Source organism: Bidens hawaiensis, unplaced genomic scaffold, assembly GCF_021521415.1.
Source record: "Bidens hawaiensis isolate Kalapana, Puna unplaced genomic scaffold, B.hawaiensis_p1.1 tig00003857_1, whole genome shotgun sequence".
NCBI classification, from domain to species: domain Eukaryota; kingdom Viridiplantae; phylum Streptophyta; class Magnoliopsida; order Asterales; family Asteraceae; genus Bidens; species Bidens hawaiensis.
The window spans coordinates 1,638,740-1,663,658 of NW_027491222.1; the positions used below are offsets into that span (position 1 = coordinate 1,638,740).

Sequence of the window (24,919 nt, forward strand, 5' to 3'; positions counted from 1 at the left end):
TCTAAAAAGTTTAGGAAGGAAGAAGGTTACAACACACCAATTTCTTCTGTAACTAAATCAACATGTCACATTTTATAACACACCATGCTTTTTCCACTAAAGTTAATCTCTCATCCTTGACACACTAGATCTAATGGCCCATATATCTTCTTAACTTTTTTGAAAACAATCCTTTCTTGTTCTAACGGTTGTTGTTCCATTTTTTTGAGTTAAAAATATGTAGTGTATATATGTTTTTTTTCTTTTAACAGCATGTAGTGCATACATGTATTACAAATATCTCCTATATAAATATACATAGTTCACAAAGTTAAATATATATAGCTAAACTACTTCAAAGAAAATTTTACTCACATGTCAAGGTTTTGAACCTTGATCTTCACTCTCAAAAGTAAATGGTCCAACCAAAGCTTGAATGACACTTAGAATAGTTAGAATCAAGAAATGAAACACATATATCTTAAATCAAGAAATGTAACACATATATCTTCAACATAAATTGGTAGATACGGGATACCCTTGAAATTTTGGAGAGGTCCAATTCTTGTTGAGTGTCATGTGACATGTCACCAATATTTATTAATTAAGACTAGATTATTAACCGCCTGTTAATATGGATAGCCACCCTTATTGCTCATCGTACAAGAACTATAGATATTTTCTTACTTCATAAATTCTAATTCTAGTTGAGTGTCACCATCAATGTTATCAAGACTATATAAAGTGGCCCAATTCTTGTCGAGTGATATCACCAATGTTATTAATACTAGCTTTACTGTTACTAAACATTTTGATGGCAAATTGCTAACTACAAAACAAATTATCCATAATTTACAAAACAGTCAATCATAGGCGTTCGGGTTTACCACCAGTGGGCCTTCAGACGGATGGGTTCTCCCCAGAATTGAGATAACTTGGAGACGCTTAAGAGCTTTGTACGGCTGGGTTGGGCCAACTATGACATTTAGCTATTGTGTCATCCGTACGAAATACATAGACATTTTATGTTATTCTATGTTTGTTGAGAAATTAAAAAAAGTCATGGATGTGGGTGGTCTAAAGGAGTGAGTTGTTAATTTTCTTCAAAAAATTTGTGTTTTCAACTATTAAAGACATTATTATTTTTTATCGACTACCCATGATCGCATACGTATTTCAACTCTTTCCATAATCATCTAGTCTTTGTCCTTGAATAGAAATACTCTAAGGGGGTGTTTGGTAAAGGGAATTGAGGGGTGAGAAATGGAATTGGAAAGAATTCTCTTGTTTGTTTATGAAAGAAAGAGGTGAGAAATGGAAATAAACCATTTCCATTTCTCTGATTTTGTTTCTCTAAAAAAAGCGGAGAATTGGATTTCTCTGCTTTCATTTCTCCCATTTTCCTCCTTCATTTCTCCCATCTTTCATTCAGTCTCAACTCCTCCACGGCCACTCCGAGGAGTTTTAGAAAACCCTAAAAAAGCCTCCAACTTTTGCTTCCAATCAACCTTCGATTCAGGTGCAGCAGATCCTTAATTTTATCACTCTGATTTTCTCTTTATTTATTTATGCATATTCGATCTTCATATATTTATATTTATATATAATAGATCGGTGTTGATGATTTAGCTTAGATGTATGGATGATGTATGCTGCTTTGTTTGTTTCTTTCTATCTCTATGTTCTGCTTTTACTGATTGATTCAAGCAACCTAACTTTTAATCTGTATTGGAATCGACTTCTCATCTAGATGTTTAAACTTTAAAGAATGAATAGATGTTTATTATTCGATTCATAGTACTTGATGATGATGAATGAGTTATTATTATTATTAAGTTAACGAATAAACAAAGACTTTGTTTTGTTAGGACTACTCAACACCTTCAGAATAACTAAGGCATGTAAACTTAATTAAAAAAAAGTTTATCTTTTTGTACTTTGAATATAATTGTTTGAAGTTTTGTTTATGCCTGAGGATTTGGATCTTGGCTCTATAAGCTCAGGGTATGATTATGCTCTGCTTCACTGCTGCTTTTTTTAGTCTTTTTATTAAAGGTCTTTTATAGCTTGTGGAATGGAAGAATGAACTGAATATAGATGATTGTATCTTATGTTATTCATACATGTATATGTTTCACTCATACTTCACACACATGCATTTGCTTATCTCCGTTGTGCATACTAATTTATATTTATTAGTATGACACCCTTCATGTAAATCTTTGTTTTGTAAGTCAGTTGTAAGGTAGATCTGTGATATTGGACATTTTTTGATGCATCTTATAATATGTTAACTCATTGTTTTTTGCTGGTTTTGCTTTTGTGCAGTGCAGTCATTGTTTTTTGCTGGTTTTGCTTTGTAAGGTAGATCTGTGATATTGTCTTTTGATGCATCTTATAATCTGTTAACTCATAGCACCGCAACCCAATTGCCTCCTGTTAATTGTTATCTCGACAGTCACTCACCAATCGGTTGCAACATTCACCTATTCCTTCAATAACCTTTATAATTGCTAATCGATTAGCTGGTGATGTAGTCTATTGGGTTTCGACTATTTTCATTGATGCCTCTTCGAAATAGTCTTAGCTAAATGAAGTTTAGATTTAACAGACACAAAGCAAACTAATATTTGGATTATATTTTGGAGTTATTTGTTTTTCTTGAATTTTCTTATATTTTTATGTGTAGATGGCAAGATCACCTTCCAGACAAAGAATAGTTGCCATAGGTGCATTTTATGTCATTTATGTTACGATTCGTTGGTGGATGTTGTGTACTTATCATTTGCGTCGGTCGATTGAGTCAATGACTTTACGTACAAAATATTTAATGAGTTACCATAATAGGCGTGAAAACATGGTGAGGATGGTTTATGAAAGTGATGTTACGAGTGTTGTTAACATAAGAATGAATATACATGCATTTACAACACTTTGTGATATGCTAGAAACTAGAGGGGGACTAAAGAATAGTAAAAACATGCTAGTCGATGAGCAAGTTGCTATGTTTTTACATACCCTTGCTCATAATGCAAAGAATAGGATACTAGTCAACAGATTTCATCGGTCCGGGGAAACTGTAAGTCGGTATTTCAAGTTAGTCTTAAATGCTATATGTCGATTACACAAAGAACTCTACAAGTCACCCGTGCCAGTGCCAGATACTGAAACTGATGAAAGATGGAAATGGTTTAAGGTTAGTCGAACACATTTTTTATTAAAGATATTTTTTGCTAACATACATTAGTAAGTAATGATTTCTTTTAACTCAGGGTTGCTTAGGAGCATTAGATGGAACATACATTAAAGTTAAAGTCCCTGCTATTGATAGAAAACCTTATAGGACAAGAAAAGGGCAGATTTGTACTAACGTACTCGGAGTATGTACGAGAGACCTTTTATTTACGTATGTCTTAGCGGGATGGGAGGGTTCTGCAGCTGATAGTAGAGTTTTGCGTGATGCAATCAGTAGACCCAATGGTCTTAAAATAACTCCGGGTATGTGATAGACAATTTTCAAAGAATATACATAGATTTAAGTATGATAATTAACATAGAGTTTATGGTTAATTGTAGGAACATACTACCTTTGTGATGCCGGTTATACAAATGGTGAAGGATTTTTAACTCCATATCGAGGTCAACGTTATCATCTTAACGATTGGTCTCGTCCTCCTACGAATGCTAAGGAGTTCTTTAATATGAGACATTCATCGGCCAGGAATGTTATAGAAAGATGTTTCGGAATGATTAAAGATAGATGGGCTATTTTGCGTGATAACTCATATCATCCCATAGAGTCCATGCCACGTATCATCATTGCTTGTTGTTTATTGCACAATTTCATACGAACAACAATGAGTGAAGACCCTCTTGATAACGAAATCCCAGTAAATCACACACAACCTGCAAATGACCATGACAATGTTATTTCTATGATCGAGCCCTCACAAGAATGGACCGATCGTAGAGACCTTCTTGCTAATGAAATGTTTAATAGTTGGACTGCGATGCGTGCGCAGCGTGCCAACAATGTTTCTTAATTATGTTTGACAATTATGTATTTTTTATTTGTAGAACCAAGGATGTTTCTTATTAATATTTATTTATGCACTTTATTTGTTTCTTATTAATGTTTCTTGTTATATTTGTATTTGTAGTTACATGAATTATGATTTTTAATTGTATAATTATGCATTTGTACGTAGACATGGCAGATTCAAATATAGTGAGAGGAGTTACTCGGAGCAAGCATACCTGGACAAATGATGAAGATGCAAAGCTAATTGATGCATTAATGGAGATACATGCATCCGGAAAGTATGCTGGTGCTGACAATGGATTCAAACCAGGTTATTTAAATGGTGTTCAACAATTGCTAGATGTAAGTCTTCCTAACTCTGGCCTCAAAGCAGAACCACATATAAAGTCTAGGATGAAGACATGGAAGACACACTTTAGCATTGTATATGATATGGTGCATACAAGTGGGTTTGGTTGGGATGAACAAAAATGTTGTATTATTGCCGATGATAGTGTTTGGAATGAATACGTGAAGGTATATTCTAAAAAATATATTTTTTAGATTTTAAAATTTTAGTCTAATTTATTTGTAATTGTCTTGTAGTCTCACAAAGGTGCTGTGAATTTTCGTGACAAGTCATTTCCTTTCTATGACAAATTGTGTACCATATTCGGTAAGGATAGAGCTACTGGTAGTAAAGCAGTTGACCTTGGAGAAGAAGATGTTGTTCAAGAGACGCAAAAAACCTCACCTGTTGATGAAGACTTTGATTTTGTTGATGAAGCCGTTCCAAATGTTGATAGATCTGAAGGACAAACAGGAAGTGTAACAAGCAAGCGCAAAAGAGGTAGAAGCACGGATGCAGATGAGATATATCGAGAGTCTTGCAAAGATATCAAGGAAGTTTTGCTTCGATTTGGGGAGATGGTGGGTGAACAACTTAGCAAAGAAGGTATGGAGGCTCGTGAAATCTATGAAAAGGTTAGTGATGAGTTGAAAGCTTTACCAGGTATCACTACGAAAAAACGGTTCAAAGCAGCTCATTTGATTGGTAAAGATGTGGATCTAGGACGTTCTTTTCTTGCGTTGACAATAGAAGAGAAAATTGAGATGGTCGAGTTGTATACCGATGGTTCAATGGGATAGTTGTGTATGGTTGAAGTATGTTTTGTATGTGAATTGGTTTTAACTATGGTTGATGTTTTTTGCTTAAAAACTATGTTTTGTACGTGAATTGGTTTGATCAATGCATATTTTGGTTGGAATTTATGCATCTTTTTATATGTTTTTTATTTTTTAATAAATATTTGTTATGAAAAAAATACTTGTGCTAATGATAAAGTTGATATAATTCTCTGTTTATTTTCTATGTACCAAACAAGAGAAATGATTCTCAGCTATATTTCTCTACTGAAATCTCTGTACTACCAAACAGAACAGTCAATTCTCATTCTCCAGACCAATTCCCTTTCTCTGCAATTCCATTTCTCTATTCCATTTCTCTACAATTCCATTCTCTGTACCAAACACCCCCTAATGGACGGTAGCTAAAACTATATCTACAAAACCACAAATGTGAAACTTACTAGAATTCCTATTTTGTTGAAAACATGCTTTCATCACAATTAGTGGTGTAGTGCCCATTACGCTTTAGATTCAATTTTAGTAAGTCTTATGTACAAATTTAGTCTAATTTCTAAATTGAACTAAGAAGATCTTCAACAAGAAAGTTCCCGCATTTCACTTGATACTCACGAGAGCTTTTGTTAATATGTCGGCATGTTCCTTTATTTCTTTCAACACAATCCCGAATAAAAGGCTCTTAACAAGTGCAATTGCTGATGTATCGTCCACCATTAGCAATTGCTTTTGACTATGGAAGGCATGGTTCTTCATAAACACTCGATAAGCAAAACTAGATTATGATAAAACTATATCATGACCCGTTCTTGCTTTTATTTATAGCTTCAAACACGATAAAAAACTGAATACAAAAGGCCTATATATATTAAATCTATTTTAGTTTAAAGAACGCTAAATGAAAAGATTATAAGCTAAAAGTTGAAAGCAATCATGAACTTACTAAAACACAAACTAATTCGATTCATTAAAACAAGACCCATGAACTCAGGTCCATGACCCAACTTTAACCCATCAAGATTAGCCTACAAGTTCTAACCTTGGCCACTACATACATATTGTTTAAACTATTGGAAAAGTTACTTACAAACAACTTTATTCAAGATGTTCGGCAAATGTGACACACTCTATGTTTTACATGCCCTGTTTATGGCTCAAGAAATTAGTTATAGGATACTATAAAATTATCGGCCATGGACAGTGGTAATGGTCTCTTCATTGACAGAAACAACACCCCCACTTGCTGACATAGTTGGTACGTCCCTACCATAATTCAGTTGTCTAAAGATGAATGCTGGTTGATTTGGAGTAGGAAGCATTGTTTCATGATTACTCAACATAAAAGCTACGTCAGTCATTGTAGGTCGATCACTAGCCGATTCTTGAACACATAAGATCCCAACATGGATGCATAAAAGAACTTCACGAGCATCAAATGAATCCCCTAAGGATGAGTCGACTACGTCCAAAGCTTTATCTTGTTTCCACAAATCCCAAACCTAACAACAAGTTGATTATGATAAAGTTTATATGGTGGGTTGAATAATCAACATGGAAATATGTGATCAAAATGAGTCATATCCTTACATGCCCGATCAAATTAAGTGATTTCTCCTTATAGTAGCTGTTATTTTTCCTACCACTTATTATCTCCATAACTAGAACTCCAAAGCTAAAAACATCAGATTTGATTGAAAAAAGACCTTCCATTGCATACTCCGGAGACATATAGCCACTAAAATCATATTGCGTCAGCGTTAGGTAAATGAAACAAATTAAAGTTGAGTTATAGAATGAAGAGCTGAACATACTAAGTTCCAACAACTTTACGTGTTTTAGCTTCTTCGTTGTCCCCTCCAAATATTTTCGCTAATCCAAAATCAGAAATTTTAGGGTTAAAATCTGTATCTAGCGAAACATTGCTTGCTTTTAGATCCCTGTGGATAATCCTTAGCCTAGAGTCGTGATGAAGATATAACAGTCCACGCATAATTCCCTGAATGATTTGGAATCGTTTCTTCCAATCTAAAAGAGTAGCCCTTTCTGGGTCTAGGATCAAACCATTTCATTAAAATATTTTAGAGTTTGAAAACATTATTTTGAAATTGAAGTAATTGAAGTATAAGAACTTAATTGTAAGTTAGAGAACAAACCGAAGATAAAAGAATCCAAGCCTTTGTTTGGTAAGTATTCGTACACTAACATCTTTTCTTCCATATAGAAACAATATCCCAAAAGGCGGACTAGGTTTCTGTGTTGTAGTTTTGCTATCAACAATACTTCATTTTTAAATTCTTGCATCCCTTGACCTGAACTTTGTGATAATCTTTTGATAGCAACTTCTTGCCCATTTAGTAGCTTAGCCTGAGTAAATCATTTTCATTAGTTAACGACGATTATATTTAACCAAAAAGGCCATGATAATTATCAAGATTGAAAAGACACTACCTTATATACAGAGCCAAATCCACCTTCTCCAAGCTTGTTTACAGGAGAAAAGTTATCAGTTGCTACGGCTATTGTTCTCAAATCAAACACATCTAAATCAACATTTTTTCCAATATCCTTCTCCATGTAAGACCCTTCCAAGGTTTTCAAACTATTCGAGAAATCGAACCCAACTTCACCTTTGTTTCGATTGCCTGCATCAACCCATCAAGACGTAGTGAAAACTTGTATATTCATGCATATGTGTGAGTTTCATTCTTTTCCTTGGAGCATAACTCCAAACAAATAACAATGAAACTGCACTGACCCAAAAAACAACCCAAGCCAAATTCCAAACCCACAAAAACAAGTCTAGGCTTTTGTATACTACGGTTCGATCCCGATTTACTCATTTTTAGATGCACTAGCGCGTTTAACGCTTTCTTACAAATATAAAATAAATAAATTTTGACATACCGTTTTTCTTTTTTACATAACAGTAAATGGATATGCACAAGACAAACCCTGCTGCAATCATTAGCATCCCAAATAACAGATATCGAACCGTATTCGATTTACTTGGCCTCTTTGATGAATACTTGGCTGTAAGTCAATATCATGAAAGATTAGGACAACTACTTCCATATAATATCGTCATAAATTATGATGCGATTACATATCCTTAACGAAAACTATTTAATTCAAATTACTTTACAAAGTTCTTCACTCGGTCATTACTGCATCCATGGATGACATGAACTCCTGACAAAATTTTATGTGGTTTGGCCAAAATAACAAGTTTAGCTAGCTCATGATCTTTAGGCTTATGGATTTAGCCGGCTAACGATTTTAATTGGTAGGTTAAGGTTAAATTTAGCCTACTAGTGACACATGTAACTTCTTTATTAGTCAACATCTATGTCTTAGCAGCCTTAGCCTACTAGTTTGACGTGGCAAGCTTTGATTAGCCTAGAAAGGTAATGATTAGTAAGATATGGGTTAATTTTCAATAACTACTTTTGAAAGTGGGTCATGCTATAGCTACACCACCCCCATTTGATTTCGCACAGTCAAACGTTTTTTCACAAAACACTTAAGACAACCAGTTTGAATAAAAAACTTATAAATATTGGTCCAAACGGGGGCGTTTGAACATCTAAAAGGCCACCATAGGGAGAAGAGGGGGGGGGGGGGGGGTTCAAACCATGTAAATTATTGGTCAGAATAATTGTTTGGTTCAATATCCAGATGACCATTCTCACCATAGATGATCAAACTTTTAAATTTTTTTTGTTCAAAACAGTCGTTTAATCTCTATCCAAATGTTTGTTTGAAACGTTGTGAAATTACATGTTAGATGGGTGCGCATACCTACCCCCTTTGAATATTTTATGGTCAAAGTTGACTCATATGTTAATTTTTCCTAAAAACAATGATCTATCACAAAACAAAATTTATAAATACATTGATGGCGTACCTAGTTCATTGGCATCAACCCGAACATAAAATGACTGACCCCCATCTGTAAATTTTCTTATATCGTTCATGTCCCCATACCACGTAATACAACCTCCGCCCTCAGACGCTTTACTAATATCACCACTTGCATACCCCATGCACGTGCAATTCCTCAAGCACAACTCTTTGCACGCTTCTAACCCCAAACTCATGTTCACACGTGCCATCGATGTGTCGGGTACCTTAACCTTGGCCAACTCAACGAACCCGTCTCCAGCCTTGCATATCTGTGTGGCAACCTTTCTTATACACCCTTTGGAACCGTCACCTATGCGCCAATCTTGTGGTGAATGTGGCTCGTATCCAGGTAGGCAGTCACACTCAAATGTGGCCGCTATATTCGAATCACAAATGCTAAAAGGGCCGCAATGGTTATAGCCGTCGCACTGGTCTTTTGGTGCCGACCAGAACCCAATCCACTTTCGATCTGCATTGTTCCAAATTAGCCTATCTACGGTTCCAGATTCAGTAACGACAAATCTAGTAAAACTCGACCAGTTTCTCATCTGGAAAAACAACACCACCTCATCATCATCGTTTATGTAAATAGGATGAATGATAGGATCATTCACCATCAGCGGTATGCCACTGAATCCAGGACCCGTCCATGAGCCGCCACGCCAAATTCTTGTCATACCTTTAACCAAGAACATTTGAGTTGACCCATCAAACTCCAATTTCCATGAACAATCTCCCATACCAGGATTCCCAGTAGACTTCCAAGACGAAATCACCCTATTCAAACCGGTTTTCCTATCCAAGCCGAGCTTCATACCAGGAAGATACGTATTAGAAGGATAATCAAGGCTTTGCCATGAGTAAACCTCTTTGTTTGTGCCTTGAAATAACACAAAATTCCCCGAATCCAACAACCTAGCCGAAAAATCATGATCATTCCCCTCTCTAGAAATGTTGGTTGACCAAAACACAAAACCTTGATCTTTTTCTTGAAGGACGAAGTTCCCAGTTGGGTCAATGGATAGGATACCAGACGAGTTGGTGATCAGGTTGTCTCTATTGGCAACCCAAACTATAGTTTTCTCCAAAATCTTGTGATACCAGATACCCACGTACCTGTCGCTGGAGTTTGCGGGGCTAAAAAATCCAAGAGAAAAAGTTTCTCCGTTAGAAACCAAAAGATCCCCATCTTTAACTGGTTGAGTGAGTGTGATTGTGTCAATGCAAGCGGAAAACCCGAAGCCTAGGAAGATTAACACAGGTACTAGAATTCCTCTTTCTTGAAACATTGATTATATTAGCTGTTTCTCACACTTTTGTTTCTTTCTAACAATGTGTTCGCATTAGGCTGAGGGGTGTGGGGGGCTCTAATGGGGGCTCCAGTGGGGGCTCCAGCCAATAATATTATGACGTGTGGCAGAGAGAGAAACTGGATAAGGGGGGTGTTGGAGCCCCTGGCCCTGGTGTGGAGGGGCTCCAGCGAATTTTTTTTTATTTTTTTATAAATATATTCAAACAACGTATTTTTTTTATTTTTTATAAATCTAGGTTTGGGTACCAATTTCCAGCCATTTTTTTAAAAAAAAGTTGGGAAGATGGGTTGATTTTGGGTTTTATTTTGAAGTTGTGGTGATTGATATGGGTGAAATGGGGTATTTTATAGATGAAAAAAGGTTTTTTTTTTTAATTAAATAAGAGCCCAACGGCTCATTTTATATATCCAACGGGTCTTTGCACACTCCCCTATGCTACTTTACGCTCTCCTCTGCCGCTAACCCCATCACGCCTGCTTTGTTTTTCGTGCTCGCGCCCCGCTAGCGCCCCCGCTAGCGCCTGGTGGTGTGGTGGTCGCGCCTGGGGGCGCGAGCGGAGGGGCTCTAGCGCCCCCGTTGAAGCCCCACACCCCTCAGCCTTAAGGATGGTCTGTGTATGTCATTCATATAGCTTTCAATTAAAACCTGACGTCCATAGGTCGATCATAAGTATAACTTCCAAATACCCTGTGTAACACCCCGACCGATGGCGGATTATACATCGGGGCGCTACGAATTGTTTCATTACTCGTGACACTATTTGGGTGTCAATATTTGATAAATACATTTCATTGCGCATGCGCATAACACACCATAAAGTAACATAAATCACATATCATAACTCATAATATTCAAATACATGAATTTGTCTTGTTATATTTTAAACTAGGTCCAAAGTAAAAGAAAACATCCTACGTGCCCTCGAGTTTCCAAAAGCAGCTACAGCAAACCTGAACATGTGTTAAAATAAAACGTCAACACTTGCGTGTCGGTGAGAAATCAAGTTTAATAGATATAAATAGATAATAACAAAGCACTGCGCGCAACATGTGTATAACTGGTGTTCAACATAGTGTGTAAACAGATTGTGATCAAGCCTAAATAGATCATAGCTCAAAGTTCATAGCGTGCTCCAAATCGAGCAAAAACAAATAATCATTCGTGTATGTGCAAACAAACCAAGAAAAATCGTAACAATAGGTCTCCCGTGTTTATCTAATGGATCCATGAAAACTTCGGAATAGGCCGATCAAAGCGGTTAATGATCAACACATACAAATATACAACACTAATAAACGTCCATAACACATGGGTTTTGCGCACATAATTTCATAAACAAGTTTAAAACTCAAGTTGTACGAACACATGAACATCCCAAGACGTTAAAAATAAAAGGGGATTAGGTACGAGATTACTCACTTGTAAAAGGTGCGTTGAAAGATAACGCAAGAACCAACTTTTAAACAAGCGAAAGTTAACCTATAAATAAGAGGTTATTGGTTTAACGATTGGTTTTTATGTCTTGAATATATGCAAGTCACTTAAACAAATTATTTAAAAAAATTATATATTATATATTTACCGAGATTTCTGGGCAGAAAAGAAGAGAAGACGGATTGCAAAGAGGGGAGTGGAGGCGTCGCTGAGGATCTTCGGCTGAGAGTAAGGGAGAAAGATTTTGGGGAGTGTTTAAGTGTTTGAGTGTAGTGTTTAATTATCCAAGAAATTAGTTTTATTTATAGGAAAACCCTAGGGAACACATCCCTTGAATTGGGGAAAAAGATCTTATCAAATCAAAGCAAAAGATATCAAAAGCAAGAGATATGGTGGCAGCTGCAGGGGATGGGGAAGGCTGACAGGTTACTGTTCATAGTATGGGAGGGGTCAGTCAAAGTACTGTTCAAGACATGGAAAAGAAGATTTTTAAAAGATTATGCCAGTTACTTTTTCTAACAACCAAGAGGGTTGGTAAGCAAGCTGCGCCGAAAGTGACTTTTCGGACAGATGTCAGATCTGGCCTACTGTGCCCATACCTTGGCAGGTATAGCACAGAAGATAAGATATTTCAAAAGCATACAGGCTGGCTTAAACTGGAGAAAAGACTTAAGTGTCTAGCGCGAGAAGGCTTGAGTGCGCGAGGGCGAAGGCAGACAGAACAATCCTTAGCGCGCCGCGGGAAGAACTACAATCCTTTGCGCGCCGCGGGAACAGTTCGCCTCGCGTATCGCAGGAACAGCTGGTCTTCACGCAGGCTTCCTTGTAAGGAGTCTGGCGCGTGGAGCTGCGCAGACATCCTTAGGCGGGAAGAACCAAAGGACAAGCAAAGAGTTAAGAAAAAAAGGGGCGGGACGGCGGAAGGGAATTATTATTATTATCATTATTAGTAATATATATATATATATATATATTTGATAAATTTATAAAGATTATAATCAAATTTTAAATCTTAAAATCGGATCCGAAAACGGGTACCTGGGTCGGGTCGGATTTGGGCAGTTGCCACAGTCTTCCCTACTTTAAGAAATTTCGTCCCGAAATTTATCTCGAAGTAGGATGCGCAGAGAAAAGGTGCGGGTATTTGATCTTCAATTGATCTTCCCTTTCCCAAGTGAACTCGGCTCCGCGCTTGGACTCCCAGCGAACTTTGACAATAGGGATGCGACTGCGCTTGGTTTGCTTCACCTCGCGATCCATAATCTCAACAGGCTTCTCAACGAAATGCATAGACTCATTAACTTGAACTTCATCAAGTGGTATGTGGAGGTTCTCGTCAGCTAAACATTTCTTGAGATTGGATACATGGAACGTTGGATGCACATTGCTGAGCGCGGGCGGCAGGTCCAGTTTGTAGGCAACCTTTCCCACTCTCGCAAGAATCTTGAACGGACCAACATAACGAGGTGCAAGCTTACCTTTCTTCCCAAAGCGGACAACACCCTTCCAGGGCGACACTTTGAGGAGAACAAGATCACCAACTAGAAATTCGAGAGGCTTCCGCCTGCGATCTGCGTAACTCTTCTGTCGGCTTCTGGCAGTCAGCAGATGATCACGGACCTTGGCGATTTTATCGGTTGTCTCTTGAACTAGTTCGGGTCCTGTGATTTGGACTTCACCCACTTCGTTCCAACAAATCGGTGAGCGGCACTTTCGACCGTAAAGTGCTTCAAATGGGGCCATACCGATGCTGGAATGATAGCTGTTATTATAAGAGAACTCGATCAGAGGTAGGTGTGAATCCCAATTACCTCCAAAATCAAGAACACAAGATCGAAGCATATCCTCAAGGGTTTGGATGGTTCGCTCAGACTGTCCGTCAGTCTGAGGATGATATGCAGTACTCATGTCCAAACGAGTTCCTAACGCAGATTGGAGAGATTTCCAAAAGCGAGATATAAAACGGCCATCGCGATCGGATATTATGCTCAAGGGAGTACCATGACGGCAGACAATTTCTTTGACATAAAGATGCGCAAGTTGTTCAACACGGTAGGTTTCACGAATGGGCAGAAAGTGGGCAGACTTGGTCAATCGATCCACTATTACCCAAATGCTATCATGTTTGCTTGCGGTCGAGGGTAACTTGGTGATAAAGTCCATTGCTATACTTTCCCATTTCCACGTAGGAATTTCTGGTTGTTCGAGCAAACCAGATGGGCGTTGATGTTCAGCTTTTACCTTAGAACAAGTTAGGCATTTAGCTACGAACACAGCAATATCCTTTTTCATACCGGGCCACCAATAAGTAAGGCGCAAATCTTTGTACATTTTGTCAGCGCCAGGATGAATGGAATACCGAGTTTTGTGCGCTTCACTCAGTATGTCAGTGCGAAGAATCTCATCATTGGGAATCCAGATGCGATTGAGATAACAGAGAGTTCCATTCAGGTTAGGGACTAGATGCGCTTCCGCACCACACGCTAACTCGGCGCGTAGGTTGCCTTTGCTGATCGATGCGCGCTGCGCGTCGCGAATGCGCGATTCAAGATTGCTTTGGATCGGCGCGAAGTGAAGCTGCGTGCGCGGCAAAATACAGTTGAGTTGACTGGGTTTGCGGCTGAGCGCATCGGCTACCACATTAGCCTTTCCAGGGTGATATCGGATCTCACAATCGTAATCGCTGATGAGTTCGTTCCATCGGCGTTGTCTCATGTTAAGTTCCTTTTGATCAAAAATGTGCTGAAGGCTTTTATGGTCGGTGTAAATGATGCACTTAGTACCATAGAGGTAGTGTCTCCAGATTTTTAAGGCAAATACAACTGCGCCAAGTTCGAGGTCGTGAGTCGTATAATTCTTTTCATGAATTTTGAGTTGCCTTGACGCGTAAGCGATAACTTTGCCTCGTTGCATAAGTACACAACCGAGACCTTGGTTGGAGGCATCACAATAAACGACAAGGTCGTCAGTACCCTCTGGTAACGTTAGAACAGGAGCTTCGCACAACTTTCGCTTGAGCGTTTGAAAGGCTTCTTCTTGCTTCGAGCCCCAAATATACGGTTTGCCTTTGTGCGTTAATGCTGTTAAAGGCAAGGCGATTTTTGAGAAGTTCGAAATGAATCGCCGGTAGTAACCAGCTAAGCCCAAAAAGGAACGGATTTCGGTAGGAGTGGTCGGTGTAATCCAGTGCTTGATTGCTTCAATTTTGGATGGGTCGACATGAATACCCATCTTGTTTACAACATGACCAAGAAACTGTACTTCGTCAGACCAAAACTCACACTTGGAGAGTTTGGCATAGAGTTGTTCGGTTCGAAGCTTTTGCAACACCAACAGAAGATGTTGTTCATGCTCGGCCTTGGTTTTGGAATATACCAGAACGTCATCGATAAACACGATCACGAATTGGTCCAAGAAAGGCCTACACACCCGGTTCATTAGATCCATGAAGACAGCGGGTGCGTTGGTTAAACCGAAGGGCATGACCAAGAATTCAAAATGACCGTAGCGGGTTCGAAAGGCAGTTTTGGGAATATCTTCTTCGCGGATACGCAACTGGTGATAGCCAGAACGGAGATCGATTTTGGAGAAACAAGAGGCACCTTGGAGTTGGTCAAAGAGGTCGTCAATACGCGGTAAGGGGTACCGGTTCTTAATGGTGAGCTTGTTCAGCTCGCGGTAATCGATACACATGCGAAACGAACCGTCTTTCTTTTTAACGAACAAAACCGGAGCACCCCACGGCGAAGAGCTAGGGCGAATGAATCCTTTGTCGGTCAACTCTTGAAGTTGACTTGCTAATTCTTGCATTTCAGCGGGTGCAAGTCGATAAGGAGATTTGGCTACGGGGGATGCACCAGGAACAAGATCAACACGAAACTCGACTTCCCGAGCGGGAGGTAAACCAGAAAGATCTTCGGGAAAGACTTCAGGAAAGTCACGCACGATGGGGATTTCATGAAGTTTCTTCTTTCCTTCATCGGGTTTGACCACATGAGCTAAGAACGCGACACATTTCTTTCGTAAAAGTCTTCGGGCTTCAGTGCATGACATACGTTTAAGACCGTTAGATGGTTTCTCGCCGTAGATATGAAGATCTTGACCATTTTCCCGAGGAATGCGAATCAATTTCTTGGCGCAGATTACTTCGGCGCGATTTTGCGAGAGCCAGTCCATACCAATAATAACATCAAAACTTCCAAGAGGCATGGGAATGAGGTTGATTAGAAAATCGTGTTCATTAAGGTTAAGCGTGCAATCTTTGATCACGGAGTTTATTATAATTGTTTCACCGTTAGCCATTTCAACTGTAAAGTTTCCGTTTAAGTTTATTCGCGGTCGCGCAAGTTTTTGTTCAAATGCGCGAGAAATAAAACTCCTATCGGCGCCAGTATCAAAAAGTATAGATGCATATTGTCCGTTAAGTAAAAATGTACCATTAACCACGTCATTATTCGCTTACGCTTGGTGCGCGGTTATATTAAAAGCTCGTCCGCGCGCCACTTGGTTTGAAATTTGGTTAACCGGATTAGCTTGCGTAATTTGTACTTGCAGTCTCGGGCACGCGTTCCGGAAATGACTGGGGTCACCGCAGTTATAGCACGACCTGGGTCGTGGATTATGGTAGGTTGATTGTGGGTTTTGCGGGTAGGTTGGTGGTGTTTGCGCGATTGGGTTGGCGGGAAGGACTCTACAGTACTCAGCAGTGTGACCAATACGGCCACATCGGTTGCATTGTCGACACGGGGCTTGAGTTGGGTGATGAAGTTTACAGGTTGGGCAAAAGGGTTGGTTTCCTGTGTAAGGTTTCTTAGTTGACGGGGCAGGGAGCGCGGAATTGGTTAAGGCATAGTTATGGACTACAGGGGGTGTTGGGTAGGTTGACAGTGGGTTAGGAGCGTGTACTGGAGGTTGGTAGGCGGGTTGCTGGACAATGAGCGGGTTGGTAAGCGCGTAGGCTTGATGATTGGGTTTGTGCCTGCGTTTGAGGTTGTTACGGTTTGAGGGTTCTCGCTTGGTTTCTGTTGGTTCTGGGACAGTCTTGGTGAGTTTGGTCTTCTCGGCTCCCCGCAGGAACAGGGTTCCTGCCCTGATATGGTTGTCGCTGAGCACAGCGGCCAACTCGATGGCGTCAAAGAGGGTTACTGGGTTCCTGGCCCATACAGAATCTTGAATTTCCATGGGGAGACCCCCAAGAAACTTTTCGATGGCGCGGCGGGAAGGGGTAACTAGGTGCGGGACAAGCAAACTTAGTTCGTGAAAGCGCGTAGCGTACTCGCGCGCTTCGCCACTGTACTGTTTCAAGTTCCAAAATTCCTCCTCAAGGCGCTTTACTTCGTTGGGAGGGCAGAATTCTCGAGTCAAAAGATCCTTGAATTCCTCCCAGAGCATGCTAGAAGCAGCCTCTGCGCCACGCGCGTGAGCTACTCCGTTCCACCATGTAAGCGCCCTTGATTCCAGGACACTTGAGGCGTATAAGGTTCGTCGGTCTGGAGGGCAATGGGTATGGAGGAAGGTGTTCTCAATTTTCTCGAGCCATTGGAGCATTACGGTGGCTCCTTCGAGCCCTGTGAATTTCGGAGGGTTACCCGCATTAAAGGACTTAATATTGTATCCGGAGGGGTTGGTATTATTTTGATTTAAGGCTTGGGCTATTGCGGCGGCCATTTCCTGGGAACGACGCTGCATACATCTGCGCGAGGCTTCTCTCTGATGACGGCGAGCTGATAGCGGAGGCATTCTATAAAAGTTTTAGTTTTTGTTAATATCTTGGTATGGGAAATCGTTTTAGCGCAAAGTATATCATTGTAAAGCTTGTTTCGCGGAGTTAAATGCTATCAAATTTTGAAGTAAAATATGAATTTAAATGCAAACTTAATACAGGTAATGAATTCGAATTGAAAATCGACAATTCATGCATCACCATGACTTTTCAAATCTTCAATTTAAAATATACGAGTAAATGAGTATTGGAGGTTGACAATTCATGTATCACCATGACTTTTCAAATCTTCAATTTAAAATATACGAGTAAATGAGTATTGGAGGTTGACAATTCATGTATCACCATGACTTTTCAAATCTTCAATTTTAGAACATAAAGTTAATGGGGATTGAAAATCAACTATTCATGTATCACCATGACTTTTCGGATTTTCAATGTAAAGTCCCAACAACAAACGAATATGTAAGTAAAGAAACGAATTGAAATTTAACAATAAAAATCGAAAGATCGCGGATAAAACATGAAATCATGTGCTGCGTATGCGCAAGCATATTTTATAAATATCGAGTAATTAACAATTAGCGCGCAATCATGAGATTTTTCTCATGCGCAAGAAGGGACTCTTAGGTATTCTAGGTCGTTACGTCTAACCACCTAATCCTAAAGTCACGGAGCTCTGATACCAATCTGTACGAGATTACTCACTTGTAAAAGGTGCGTTGAAAGATAACGCAAGAACCAACTTTTAAACAAGCGAAAGTTAACCTATAAATAAGAGGTTATTGGTTTAACGATTGGTTTTTATGTCTTGAATATATGCAAGTCACTTAAACAAATTATTTAAAAAAATTATATATTATATATTTACCGAGATTTCTGGGCAGAAAAGAAGAGAAGACGGATTGCAAAGAGGGGAGTGGAGGCGTCGCTGAGGATCTTCGGCTGAGAGTAAGGGAGAAAGATTTTGGGGAGTGTTTAAGTGTTTGAGTGTAGTGTTTAATTATCCAAGAAATTAGTTTTATTTATAGGAAAACCCTAGGGAACACATCCCTTGAATTGGGGAAAAAGATCTTATCAAATCAAAGCAAAAGATATCAAAAGCAAGAGATATGGTGGCAGCTGCAGGGGATGGGGAAGGCTGACAGGTTACTGTTCATAGTATGGGAGGGGTCAGTCAAAGTACTGTTCAAGACATGGAAAAGAAGATTTTTAAAAGATTATGCCAGTTACTTTTTCTAACAACCAAGAGGGTTGGTAAGCAAGCTGCGCCGAAAGTGACTTTTCGGACAGATGTCAGATCTGGCCTACTGTGCCCATACCTTGGCAGGTATAGCACAGAAGATAAGATATTTCAAAAGCATACAGGCTGGCTTAAACTGGAGAAAAGACTTAAGTGTCTAGTGCGAGAAGGCTTGAGTGCGCGAGGGCGAAGGCAGACAGAACAATCCTTAGCGCGCCGCGGGAAGAACTACAATCCTTAGCGCGCCGCGGGAAGAACTACAATCCTTTGCGCGCCGCGGGAACAGTTCGCCTCGCGTATCGCAGGAACAGCTGGTCTTCACGCAAGCTTCCTTGTAAGGAGTCTGGCGCGTGGAGCTGCGCAGACATCCTTAGGCGGGAAGAACCAAAGGACAAGCAAAGAGTTAAGAGAAAAAGGGGCGGGACGGCGGAAGGGAATTATTATTATTATCATTATTAGTAATATATATATATATATATATATATATTTGATAAATTTATAAAGATTATAATCAAATTTTAAATCTTAAAATCGGATCCGAAAACGGGTACCTGGGTCGGGTCGGATTTGGGCAGTTGCCACACCCTGTCCCAAATTAAATTACCCAACGAATCAAAAACACACTCAATACTTAAAACCAAAAGTTCCCAAAATGAAGGATATTCAACTTACTTAAAAATGAAATGTAATTTCAGAGTATGAATTGTGGCACAAAATGTTTTGCCATGTTGGCGTTTCTAATGAACCACCCCTATAATATACACACATTATATAAATGAAATAAGTGGTTAGTGTTTAAAAAGTATAGGAAGAAAGAACGTTAAAACACACCATTTTCTACTTAGATCTAGTGGCCCATTTTTTTTTTTTTTGAAAACACTCCTTTCTTGTTCTAACTCCACGGTTGTTGTTGTTCCACGTTTTTGAGTTAAAAATATGTAGTGTATATATGTTTTTCTTTTTGGTTTTTCTAACACCCTATTTTAAGACGTCTTATTACATTATTAATTTAATAATATATTTTAAACCGGTCTCATAATTTTTTGAGTTAAAAATATGTAGTGTATATATGTTTTCACCTATCATTACTCATGCAAATAAAAATCATGTTTACACATGCTCTATCATCCAAATAATCTTATGACTAAATTATATAAAATCTATGAAGAGTCGTATGAACTCACTAGACGTCTAGATAACTTCTCCGGTGAACCCTTGTCAACTTCTTTTTATCTCTTATAACCAATATATATATATATATAACCTCGAAAATTTCTAATCACCATGCCGGATATAATATTGCTATTTTTATGCTAGCAAAATACCAAATATATTCAGGTGTAGTGTTTTACCTCTTGACGTTGATGACTTGAAACACTCATTTGAATCCCAAATATTTATTACGATGCAAGGTCAGCCACTAGCCCATAATTATGTTTTACGCGGTCGCCCAATCCTATATGAACGTAGTCTTCTATTTATTTTTTAGAAAACCTCACCACCTATATATCTCTTGATTTATTTGTTTGTTTTCTTTTATTTTTTAATTTTCCTTAAAAATTGAGATGGCAGGGAGTATAATATTCTAAATTCATGATGAATAATTCTACACGTGTCATGGAGGCAAATATCTAAAGAATACGTGGCATCTTATTTCACTTATGAGCTGTAGCTTCTGCCCAAACATTTCCAAAGGCTTTTTAAGCCATATTTATCTCCACCCATCTATATATTATTATTACTAGACGGGTATCCACGTGATACAGCGGGTGTTTGCACCTGTTAATCACGTAACAAATATAAGTGTTTATGGTTGGTTAAAACCTTGAAATCGTTTAAACCGGTCATTGATTTGACTTCTTGTTTTTTTTTTTACTTTCGGTTTGTTGGTCGGTTTCAAAATTTTCAAAACGTAGTGAACTGTTGGTTCGCGGTTTATACTGGCAACCGGCCATATGAAACCAGACTAGACTGTAAATGTTGAATGCATTTTAATGTTTTTTATTATTAATTATTAGATATGTTTGTAATATATATTAGATATAGTTAAAATTCAATTGAACATAATCTTTTTATTACAAATAACTTGGCTATAAAACCTTAAATTAATCTAATTGCAGTATAATTCATTTTGTGATCTTTGTTGTTATTATTTTACGTCCTTGATCTTCCATTAAAATTACCATTTATATGGCTAAAATTATCATTTTTTATTTATGATCCTCTCAAGTATCATATTATGTTAGTGTTTAGTTAAAATTGATGGTACATTTAAATTAACAATTATTTTAAACTAAATTTATTATTAAAGTTTAAACTGTGAAACCAAACTGGAACCAGGCCGTTAGTAACAATTCGGGTTCAACTTTCAATGGTTGAGTTTGGGTTTGGACGACAAAAAAATCAGTATTAACGGTTGGACTAACAAGTTTAACTAAAAAATCATCCAAACCGACACTGAACACCCCTACGTAACATATTAATTTATTTAAAATGAAAAAAATTATAACAATATCATATCCAAATTAAAGAGAATAAAATGCTCGTTTTTATGGTGTAAATTTTTTTATAAAAATATTAACGTTTAAAAAGGCTATTATCGTTTAAAAATCATGGGTGAGAAGTTAGTTTACAACTTAAATTAAAAACATAATATGGTTAAATATGAGGGATCAAACTTGTAAGTTGAATGAATTGTAATTAAAAGACAAGTTTACCCTTACTAACACATATACATCATGCTTTAAGTGTTGTAAATTACTTAAAAATGAGTGTCTTAATTTACCCTTGTTTGATGTATTATATATACTATAGATAATATATTTTTATTAATACGTAATATGTAACCAATTTAAATAACAATAGTATTATATATATATATATATATATATATATATATATATATATATATATATATATATAAACGAAACCATAAAAATCCTACGTGTCGCGATGTGGTCGCTTCCCCCTTGTTTTGGATAAAAATCTACCAAGGATAATGTATCCAAATCTGTAAAGTGAGGTCTAGTGCTAACACGATAACAATGAATATATTAACGAAAATGGAATGAACAACACAATTTGGTACGAGGAAAAACCATTTTATCTTTTTCAAATAAAAAGAAAAAAACCCCGGGTGATGACAACTCGTTGATCACCAATTTATTAATCACAAAAAAGGGTTACAAGTGTTTGGAGATTGTGATCGATGTTACAAAGTAAGCTAGTGTGTAGAGAGAGTTATTGATTCTGCTCTAGTGTGTTTGAGAATACAAGTGAGTTCTAAATCGATCATATCTCGATGTTTATAAAGAAAATACAAATAACAACAAGTCCTAATTATCTGCCACTATTCCACAACTCCTCCAACGTTCATTGACCACGTGCTGGGAGCCTCCAGTAGCGAAATTTATGGTAGACCAAGTCACAAAGTCGTTACTTCTGTTGAATAATAACCTACACACGTGAAACAATTGCTAATGATACTAACATCTGAGGATCCTTGATCTTCGACAGAATTCTGGAGCTCTTCAAGAGGATAACTGATCCAGACATATCTTCAAGGATAATATATCATCAGCAGAGAAAATATCAGTCCTAACATCCCTTTTTTTGGAGTCACCGGATTTGCTTGATTTTTAAATGAAGGCTTTTCATGCATTTGACCCGAATTCACGGGTATTAGTCTCATCAAACCCAGATATTTCTTAAACGGTTTATAACATCTCACTAAATTAAAAACCAATTTCACCAAATATTTGATATAAAAATACTATAAAGTAGGAATATACTAAAAATTAAAATATGATTTATTTAAAAAAGATATGTATTATTTACAATTAAAAACCAATTTTATAGTAAAAAAAATAAACGGGTTTTGGGTCTCATCAAACCCATATAGTTTTAAACCGGGTTATAACATCTCATTTATTTGTGAAACAATTTATTATCAAACTAAATAAATAAAAATTTAAAAAATAAATAAATATTAAAAACAAATAATATAAACAACCCCGTAATAAAAAGGAAAAAAACTAGTATATATATATATATATATATATATATATTATAAATTAACCGAGTGAACATCTCTTCATGCTAGTAACCATTTATCATTTATCTTAAAACTTACTTAATAATATTAATTCAAGTATGAGAATAAATCACAATTATATGATAAGAGTAAAATTACATCTTAAATAATAAATTACCATAAAAAAAATATGGTGGTGGATTGTTGATTAAAATTGTGATGTGAAAAACATTATTATATTTCGATAAACGAACTCACTTAGCTTTGCTAATGTTATCGTAAATAATGTTTTTCAGGTGAATTACCTTTGCATGAATAGAAATGTTTGATCGAGCCTTGGTACGTTGAAAGATCGAACATGATGTATATAACCCATGTTTGAAGTATAAATTATGGGTTAGTGTATATATATATATTATATATATAATAATATAAATACAAATCTGAAATACTTATTTATATTATGGAAACAAGATGTTACAATTTTTTAACAGCATGTAGCGGAAACATGTATTATAAATATCTCCTATATTAACATAGATAGTTCACGAAATTATATATATATATATATATATATATATATATATATATATATATATATATATAAACTACTTCAAAACAGTGACAGATCCAGGAATCTATTTTACAGGGGTCGCAAGTATTGGGGATTAATTGTCTATCACTGTATATTAAAAAATTTCGGTTCATCCAAGACGGATCGGGTCGGGTCATATAATAAAAAGATAAAACTTTAGTTATAAACACATAAAAAAATCGTCAATCACCAGACTGACCTAGATGGCAGTGCCCTGAGCCCGAGTTGCAAAATTACACTAACTTACATATGCGATATAATAGAGATAAAGTTTATGCATCACTTAATAAAATATATACAAGTTATGCACAAAATAATATTTATAATACATTTAATAATGGACAAAATACATATTATATAAATTCGTAAAAGTATAAAGTTGAATAGTAGTATATTTGAAATCAAATTAATGATTACTTACACGTTAAATTTAAATTGATGTTGAGCCTGGATTACATTCAAATCACATAAAAAACAATGTAGTTAAAGACAATTTATATTGTTTGGGTGTATAATGAAGAAGACATAAACTCTTAATGAGAAACTCATTATATATATGTTTACACAACTAACGTATAATAACTTTTTATTAATTTTTAAAATTATTGAGTAGGATAATAAAGTAAAAGAGTCAAGTAATCAAAACTATCATTTTGGTTTTTTCTATTATTTACAGTATAAAGTATTTATTAATTTTTTCATATCTTTATTTGAAATGATAAGAAAAAGAAATCTAAAGTACTTGTAAATTGAATAACCCTATATTTTATATCTTTGCTAACCTACATAAAAAACAAAATAGTAGACATCTTGGTTCCATTTTTCCCACTCAATTGCTACATAAAACCTGCAACTATAATTCTTGCCGGAATAAATTCCGGTGGGTTTTTAGATCATTTTTTTTATTCTTCTCTACTTTTAAACATTTTACAGGGCGTTGATGTTGAAATTTAACAGGGGTTGGTTAGGATTTTATTGTGTATATAACACTAAATATTTTTTTCTCATAGAAAATGGCCGACCCCTGCACCTATATTGTAGGTCCGCCCCCTGCTACAAAAAAAATCTATTTACACATTAAGGTGGGGTTTTTACTTCCATAAATTCTAAATCTTGTTGAGTGTCACCATCAACGTTATTAAGACCATATAAAGTGGTCCAATTCTTGTCGAGTGATATCAGCCTATCACCAATGTTGCCAAACATTTTAAAGAACCTTCCAAACTAAAAATTTCGGTACTTTTTAAAAGCTAAACCTTACTGGTTGAACCTTTTAAGAACATTCACATTTTACTATTAACAAAATCACTAAATTTACACCCGCATTCTATTATCTAACTATTATCTAAAATATAGATATAGTTTAGAAAAGTTAAACTTATACTCTTTTCAGTGGCGGAATAAGATCTTTACGGTAGGAGGTTCAAAACTAAAAAGATATCACATTTATTTTAGCTAAACTGAAATCATGACTAAAATGATATAGTCAACTCAAACTAATAATTGATAGCTTATTTTGACTTTCTTGAAAAT

General features: G+C 36.8%; 1 protein-coding gene across 1 annotated transcript; it reads right to left on the bottom strand.

The window, feature by feature from the left end:
- Positions 1-5,824: 5,824 nt before the first annotated feature.
- Positions 5,825-10,386, bottom strand: LOC143624534 (G-type lectin S-receptor-like serine/threonine-protein kinase At1g11410). The gene is made up of 7 exons (XM_077095153.1): positions 9,048-10,386; positions 8,048-8,173; positions 7,592-7,785; positions 7,297-7,507; positions 6,955-7,192; positions 6,731-6,878; positions 5,825-6,642 (listed from the first exon to the last, which is right to left on the bottom strand). Exons 1-7 carry the CDS (start codon positions 10,333-10,335, stop codon positions 6,328-6,330), a joined length of 2,520 nt encoding a protein of 839 aa, XP_076951268.1. The 5' UTR covers positions 10,336-10,386; the 3' UTR covers positions 5,825-6,327.
- Between the last annotated feature and the right edge of the window lie 14,533 nt (positions 10,387-24,919).

Excerpts from the sequence above, each read along its gene's own strand:
- LOC143624534 (XM_077095153.1), bottom strand. The coding sequence starts at position 10,335 with ATGTTTCAAGAAAGAGGAATTCTAGTACCTGTGTTAATCTTCCTAGGC. Across the intron at positions 7,193-7,296 it reads CTTGGATTCTTTTATCTTCG|ACCCAGAAAGGGCTACTCTT; the intron begins GTTTGTTCTCTA and ends GTTTGATCCTAG. Across the intron at positions 6,879-6,954 it reads CGTAAAGTTGTTGGAACTTA|TGGCTATATGTCTCCGGAGT; the intron begins GTATGTTCAGCT and ends ATATGATTTTAG.